General features: G+C 60.1%; 1 protein-coding gene across 1 annotated transcript; it reads right to left on the minus strand.

The window, feature by feature from the left end:
- Positions 1–3,953: 3,953 nt before the first annotated feature.
- LOC136316083 (uncharacterized) lies at positions 3,954–4,919 on the minus strand. The gene has a single exon (XM_066247817.1). It carries the CDS (start codon positions 4,917–4,919, stop codon positions 3,954–3,956), a length of 966 nt encoding a protein of 321 aa, XP_066103914.1.
- Positions 4,920–8,323: the final 3,404 nt, after the last annotated feature.

An 8,323-nucleotide genomic window follows, 5' to 3' on the forward strand; every position in this document is an offset into this window, starting at 1 on the left:
TGATGCCGTCCAACACTGTGCGACCCTTCTCACCACGTCGGCCCCCGTGGGCCTCGGGGGGAACTCCCTGGGAGACAGGCCAGCGTGCAGGCCTTGGGCGGGGACTCGGGCGCGGGGCTCCCGCCTGGCTTCCCCTGCCCTCTGACCACCTCCCTGCGTGGACTCCTGTTCAGCATCGGTCGTTCCCTGTCAGTAGCTGGGGGGAGGGATTCAGAAAACGGGTCGGTCCAGGTCACCCTCCTGCCCTCAGCCCGCTCTGGCTCTCCTCACACTCGGAGTAACAAGCACCCGAGCAGTCCTGCCTCTCCCATCCTCCCTGCTCACCTGGGACCCCCTGGACCCACCTGGGACCCCACCTGGACCTACCTGGGACCCCCTGGACCCACCTGGGACCCCCCTGGACCCACTTGGGACCCCACCTGGACCCACCTGGGACCCCCCCTGGATCCACCTGGACTTGACTTTACACCCAGCTGGGCCCCCCCGGACCTCACATGCCCTCCCAGAACCACTGCTCCTCAGGCCCACCGGGCCCCACACCCCAGCTCCTTCCCTGACCGCAGGGAGTCATGCTCGCCCCCCACCCCCACCCCCCTGCCCAGGCCCCCGGCAACCAAGGGCCTTGGGCTGGAACTTTCTTCCGACACTTCCGTGGCTCCCTTCTCGCCACTCACGTCTCAGAACCACTGTCTCCTTGTGGTGTCCTCCCCACGAGTGGCAGCCACGGGGACGATGGCAGCTGCAGCGTGCTGGACCACAGTGGTCTCCCCTGTAACCAGGTGGCCGGGACACATGCGGTGAAGAGTGAGGCCTGCCTCGCGTTGTGACACCATCTGCGGGTGCCCCCTCAGCACCTCTCGGCCCCCTCAGGAGGCACCTTCCTCACGCTGGGGTCAGGGCACCAAGACCACCCCGTGCAGTGTCCATGGGTCAGCGGAGTGGCGTTGCGGATGGAACGGCGGTTTCAAGGTTTTCTCTTCCAGATTGGGAGGTGGGCAGACAGGTGTGAGCTACAGTCAGTCCACTGAAGTCCAGGCAACAATGAGCTTCGACGCACTCGCCTCTGGGTCCCTTTGGGGGCTGTGGGCAGAGCCTAGCGCTCACCAGGCCGGGAGCTTTGTTCTCCTCTGAGTGGAGCCCAGAGCACCGTCTCTCTCTGCCCGTTTTTGCCGTGTGCCCGCTGGCAGGGCGGGCAGCCACCTCCCTCGCAGGGACCTGGGACACTGGGATGTGGAGAGGGTGGCTGGGCCTGGCACCCCTGAGGTGCTACTTAAAGCAGTAACCGTAACGGGGACCTTGCGTTCGTGTCTGACGAGGGCCAGCCTCTGAACAAGGTTGACGCGGAACCCAGGGTCTGGGCCCGAAACAGCCCGTGGCGTCTGGGCACGGCTCTCATTCCGTTAACGCCATCGCCCAGAAGCTAAATTAAAGCCGATGGAGTTAATTGAGTGAAACGCTGGGAAACAGACATCTTATCTTAGGGTCGCAGCCGGCACCGGCTCTTGTGGGAATCGCGAATGCCTATATTTGATGAAAATGATTTATAAGGGTTTCCTTGAATATTTAAAAAACATAAAGTTCTAGCTAGCCTGTGTGATTGTCCTGGGACTGTCCTCGGCCCAAATCTACGCCGATAAGCTTTAAAATGCATTGTGTGTGTGTCTGTGTCACAGAAGAGTAGCATCTCGGATGGTCCCAGGAGTCAGGTCTTTCTTTGTTCATATAGGTCACAGTCATTTTATTATTAACTGTCAGTAATTAACATCAGCTCGGACAAAGTTGTGTGTGTGTGTGTGTGTGTGAGTGTGTGTGTGCACGCGTGTGAATTTGGTCTACAGGTGAAAATGAGGTTGAAATGAATAACAGATCTACCTCTGCCCCTCCCCCAAGGCGGGGAAGGTGGCGGATATCGGGGTGTCTGGGGAAACCCGGGGGCTCGCACAGGACACAGCTGGCCTCGATCTCCTCGTCTGAACCCCGCTCTCCGTGTCTCCAGCTCCGCAGGTTTCTGGTTCCTGAAATCTTCTTGTTCCAGGATACGACGTTCCTAAGAAGTGAAGTTCTGTCTTTCACAGAGATGCAGCTTTACTTCCCTGGGAAAGGATACCTTTCAATCCTTGTGGCTCAGGACATAGGCTGGTCTCATCCTTGCTCTGAACGGAGGTTGGGAGTGGAGGCCGGGGGATGGGTGTGGAGGGGGGGCAGGGCCCCTCCCTGCCCATGGCCACACACCCACCTGCCCACGTCCCCATGGCCGCACACCCACCTGCCCACGTGCCCATGGCCACACCCCCCCCGCCTGTGTCCCCATGGCCGCACACCCACCTGCCCGCGTGCCCATGGCCACACACCCCCCTGCCTGTGTCCCCATGGCCGCACACCCACCTGCCCGCGTGCCCATGGCCACACACCCCCCTGCCTGTGTCCCCATGGCCGCACACCCACCTGCCCGCGTGCCCATGGCCACACACCTTCCTGCCTGTGTCCCCACGCCTTTGTTCTGCGCGCCCTAGTTCTGAACTGTCCGCTTTGAAAGCTTCAGTCGCCAGATCCAGTCATTGCAACGGCATCTTCCGTCCTGAGGTGTTGATTTAAATCATCTTTTCCTTCCCCATTGTGTTTTACCCATTGCTCTAACATCGAAAGGCAAAAATAAGTCTCCCGTGTTCACGCAGGGGTGTGAACTCAGGATTTTTCAGCTGTGCAAGTTACGAACAGTCTGTCATCCAACACTAGTCTGCGTTTCACTGTGAGGGAGAGAACTTAGTGATGACGCGTATCGATAGTGGAGTGATCACTCCGGCCGATATTGTTACCGTGCCCTCAGAGGTGGGTACTCAGTCCACTCGCCGCTCCGGTGGGGACACGTCTAATTATTTTTAGGTTTCTCTCTGCTTCATTCTCCTTCACCTTCTTACTGCTCTGCTCACATAAATGTTTCTGTAATTGAGTTAATAGGAGGCAGGAGGGAGAAAAGCGTGTTTGTTACTTGATAGGAACATGGGGGAAGTCCCTTTGGTGACCTTTGATCTCTCACAGGGCGTGTGGACTTTATAGTATGTATTATTATTATTATTATTATTGAAAACACGTTTGATCAAGGAACAAAGGGTAGTTTCCATGGTCTCAAGTTCCAGATTTGGTCAGAAGAAATAACTGTGCGGAGCACCAGGCCAACCCCTGGTTTCCTCCTCGTCCCTGTTTTTCTGACCTCGGGGGAAAGGCAGGGTGTGGGCGTGGAAGGTGGTCAGCCATCTTCTTCAGGCTTAGTCCTCCCTGCTGCGTGGTCCCAGTGACGCCCAGAGCTCCCTTACCTGTCTGTGTTCATTGACAGAGCGTCACGCTCCCTCAGGGCTGTCCCACGCTCACCCTGCCCGATGCGTGTCCCCCTGGTGTGAACCACAGTTCTCAGGGAAGCGTCAGCCCTCCTCCCGAGAGCACAGCCCTGGCTCCCTGTGGCTGTGGCCACGTTCACCCCGAGAGTGAGTCCTCCTTTTCTCCCTCCCAACTTCCGGGCCAGTCACAGAGGACATAACTGGCAAGACCCTGGGGCCCCCGGGACAGCGGAGGCCAGCGGAGCCTCCTGGTGTGGGGGGGCCCTCTGGAAAGAGGGGGTGGCCTGAGGAAGCTCTGGATTGCTCCTGCCTGGGCCATTTGCCCCTGGAATGTTCCCCGGGCCCCGTGACCCCTTCCTTCTGTTGAAGTGGCCAGTCTGGCTTTGAATTTCAGGGCCAAGAACAACTAAGGACGCCTCCGGACCCTGCCTGGAGCCCAGCCTCGCCTGGGACTGACCCGTGCAGCTGTAAACAGTCCCAAGGGGAGAATGTGGCTGGGGTGGATCTTCCATAAATAGTTCCCTGTTGTTTCTACTTACAGCAAAAGCAAAGAAACTACTTGTGTTCTAGCCCTGACTTCAGGTGTGGCAGCTGGTACACACCCCGTGGAGGTGAAACTTACTGAGACCTGTGGGTGCAGCTGACGACGGGGCAGGTGGACCATGGGTACAGAGGGACCATGGGGGCAGGGGACCATGGGGGCAGGTGGACCATGGGTACAGGGGGACCATGGGGGCAGGGGGACCATGGGGGCAGGGGACCATGGGGCAGGGGGACCATGGGGGCAGGGGGACCATGGGGGCAGGTGACAATGGGGCAGGGGGACCATGGGGGCAGGGGACCATGGGGCAGGGGGACCATGGGGGCAGAGGGACCATGGGGCAGGGGGACCATGGGGCAGGGGGACCATGGGGGCAGGGGGACCATGGGGCAGGGGGACCATGGGGGCAGGGGACCATGGGGCAGGGGGACCATGGGTGCAGGTGACGATGGGGCAGGGGGACCATGGGTGCAGGGGGACCATGGGTGCAGGGGGACCATGGGGGCAGGAGGACCATGGGGGCAGGGGGCCATGGGGGCAGGGGACCATGGGGGCAGGGGGACCATGGGGGCAGGTGGACCATGGGGGCAGGGGGGCCATGGGGGCAGGGGGTCCATGGGGGCAGGTGATGATGGGGCAGGGGGACCATGGGGGCAGGGGTACCATGGAGGCAGGGGGACCATGGGGGCAGGTGGACCATGGGGGCAGGTGGACCATGGGGGCAGGGGGACCATGGGGGCAGGGGGACCATGGGGGCAGGGGGACCATGGAGGCAGGGGGACCATGGGGGCAGGGGACCGTGGGGGCAGGGGGACCATGGGGGCAGGGGGACCATGGGGGCAGGGGACCGTGGGGGACCGTGGGGGCAGGGGACCATGGGGGCAGGGGGACCATGGGGGCAGGGGGACCATGGGGGCAGGGGGACCGTGGGGGCAGGGGACCGTGGGGGCAGGGGGACCGTGGGGGCAGGGGACCATGGGGGCAGGTGGATCATGGGGGCAGGTGACGATGGGGCAGGGGGACCATGGGGGCAGGGGGACCATGGGGGCAGGGGGCCATGGGGCAGAGGACCATGGGGGCAGGGGACCATGGGGGCAGGGGGCCATGGGGGCAGGGGGACCATGGGGGCAGGGGGCCATGGGGGCAGGGGGCCATGGGGGCAGGGGACCATGGGGGCAGGGGGACCATGGGGGCAGGGGACCATGGGAGCAGGGGGGACCATGGGGGCAGGGGGACCATGGGGGTAGGGGGACCATGGGGACAGGTGATGATGGGGCAGGGGGACCATGGGGGCAGGGGGACCCCAGTCACCCTGAAAGGGTGCTCCCCTGGAAGCAGGTAGCCAAGCGGACAGGCGTCTTCATTTCCTGCCTTCCCGGCATTGAACTCTGAGCATCTTCAATAAACACAGCACCACACAAGCATGAAACGAGGGGACAAACCTCTCTGCTGACGTCACCGTCACGACCCTCGGCGCTCCTGGTCGTCCGTCCTGCTTGAGCTTTGCTGACTCGTAGGATGCGTCCAGGGCTTTGCAAAGAGCCCCCACAGTGCTGTCCTGTCCGCTGGGTCCGCCCAGCAGACACCCTGGTCTTCTCAGGGGACCAGTGGAGTGGGGGGTTATGGAAAAGTTGAGAAAAAGGACAGTTTCACAAAAATATTTGGAAGAAAACAAAATGAAAGGTGTTTTTCTCCAAGATGTAGACCAACCTGGGTAGGGTGCGGGCAGCGTGCGGACGGCAGGGGTCTGAGGAACCCACTGTCCCCCGAGGGGTGGGCACAGAAAGCCCGCTGGGCTGGGCGGCGCTCTGGCTGGTAGCGCCTGGGGGCCCAGCGAGGACTCCTCCCCAGAGTCCTGCTCGCTTTGGGGACAAGGACTTTGTAGGTTTTTTTGTGAATTCAAACTCCCAGCCAAGGTGGGGAGGGGGCATGCACATTCAGATAAATTCTAGTTCTTGTCTTCGCTTGGAAAAAAATGTGTCTGAATTATACCAAGACTAATTTTTCCTTTGAAATTAGGGAATGAGCCCACATGGCTGCTTCCCTGAGGCAGGTCTGGTCCAGGTCACCCCAGGCTGTGAGCTGCTCCCCCACCGCACCCCCTAGCCCACGGGTGGCCGGGCAAACACGTGAGGGGTGTCTCCGGCTGCTGCTGCGCGACCACAGTAACAATACCGATCATGATCACGGCCGTTGGGAAGGACGGTCATCGTGGACACGGTCAGGCTGCAGGATGACGCCACCTGCAGCAGGGTCTCCCAGGGAGACCCGTGTGGCAGGATCGCCCGGGGGCACCACTGAAAAGGACGGCAGCCCCGCCCGGGTTTCTGACTCAGCAGGGCTGGGCCGCTGCCTCCCCGGGGAGCATTTCTGCTGGGTCCCCAGGCCAGGCCGCTGGTGCTGACTCGGGGCCGACTCTGAGAACCCCAGTCTACATCAGCTAATCCAACCCTGACGCGGTGATCTGCGGCAGCCCATCTCATGCCCACTGGCCGGTCGCGAGGGCTCAGGCAGAGCGGGTGAAGCCACGTGCCTGCGTCCAGCCGGACTGGGTCTGCCTCCGGAGGCTGTGGCCGGAACCACTGCGGTCCACACTGCAGGAACACCACACCTGTTCAGCAAAGGAGCCGGTATCGGGGACCATACCACTGGGTCCCCAGATGCCTTGGGGGTGCTGGGGCAGGTGAGACCCCACCATTAACCTTGACTTTGAAAACTGCCATGAATGTTTCTCTGAGCAGAGGTTTCTGAGTGACCGTTCTTATCTACCTCTGTCTGCAAACACCTTAACCTCAACTGCCTTCTTCTCCTCCTCCTCCTCCTCCTTCTCCTCCTCCTCCTCCTCCTTCTCCTCCTCTTCCTCCTCCTCCTCCTCCTCCTTCTTCTTCTCCTTCCCCTCCTCCTCCTCCTCTTTCTCCTCCTCCTCCTTCTCCTCCTCCTCCTCCTTCTTCTTCTCCTTCTCCTCCTCCCTCCTCTTCCTCCTCCTCCTCCTTCTTCTCCTTCTCCTCCTCCTCCTTCTCCTCCTTTCTTATATTTTTGAGACAGGGAAAGAGAGAAATCCCCTCTCTTTGCCTCACTGTTCTATTCAGCCTCCACATATTGGATGACCCCCATCCCCACTGGGGAGGGTGACCCCCTTGGCTCAGTCGGCTGATTCAAACATGAATCTCCTCCACCCCCCACCCCCCACTGTAAGCCCCTAGACTAATAGAGGACACGCCGGTGGCATCCTGCAGCCTTGTCAAGATGACACAGGAAACTAACCATCACAGGAAGTGCAGCTATTTTGGGCACTTTCAGAGTTGGTCTTTGTCTGCTGCAGAGTCCTGAGAGCCGTGTGACGTGGACTTCAACTCACCTGCCGGGCTCTGAGGGACCCTTTGGGCTTGCGGGTGGCTGTGTGTGTTAAGGACACGTGTAGAATATTCGCTCTCTTGTTTGAATGTGTTTGGAGAACGGCAGAGCAGGTGATGCTGCTTGTGTGCTTCTGTCGTAACCTTGACCTATCACTCTAAGGGACAGTGATCAGGGACCAGTCAGAGTGTGTCGGGCCCCTGAGGCCCTTGAGAGAGCCTGCCACGCCATCATGGGGGGCTGTAAATCAGGAGCGCGGGCGAGGGACACACTGCTGGCCTCCTCGACGCTGGCCCGTGTGGCCGCGTGGCCAGAGCTGCCGTGGGAGCCCCCGCCCCTCGCCCCTCCCTGGGCAGCTGCAGCCCCTACGGCTCAGGGAGACCTAACCGGTGATGGCCTTTTATCTGAGCCACCTGAGCTCACTTCCTTGAAACCACTGAGTCTGGCTGCGCAAATAAGAAGTCATTCTACGTGAGTTTTTCAGCGCTTTGATTTTTCTGGACCTATGGCATCGGCGAGGGAAATGAATAGAACGAGGGGGTTGTCTCAGGCCCCGCCCCCTGTAGGAGGGCACTGGACGCATGCCACCCCTGTCCTCCCTGGCTCTGGGCTGACCCTGGCTGCTCTTCACTGAGTGGCTCTGCAAAGCCGAGAATGAAATATGAGTCAGAAGAGCAGAGGCCACCAGCACGGCTCCCTGATGGCCCCTGGGTGCAGCTATGAACCCCACTGAGCCTGCAGCTCCTCCTCTGTACCCATGTGGCTTCACACGTCGACCCCATGTCCTGTCAGCCAGTCTCACGTTTCCTGCCGGGGTTGGTCCGTCATTGTCAGAAGTTAGGTGGAAGCCACAGGTAAGCAGTGGCTGCAAATATCTCCGTGGTGATGTCTACAGATGCAAACCTGGAACATCCAAATCAAGTTCGTTTCCCTGAAAAGACAGACTTTTCAACATTCCTTAATTTGGCTGTTTTATGTGAGCAATCCGTTCTGAAACTCACTAGAGTAAGTTAACGATAAATGCAAGGTATTTAAATAAAATTGAAATACGTTATGAAGGGCCATGAAATATGACCGGAATGGGCAGAAATGT

Source organism: Saccopteryx bilineata, chromosome 12, assembly GCF_036850765.1.
Source record: "Saccopteryx bilineata isolate mSacBil1 chromosome 12, mSacBil1_pri_phased_curated, whole genome shotgun sequence".
Taxonomy (NCBI): domain Eukaryota; kingdom Metazoa; phylum Chordata; class Mammalia; order Chiroptera; family Emballonuridae; genus Saccopteryx; species Saccopteryx bilineata.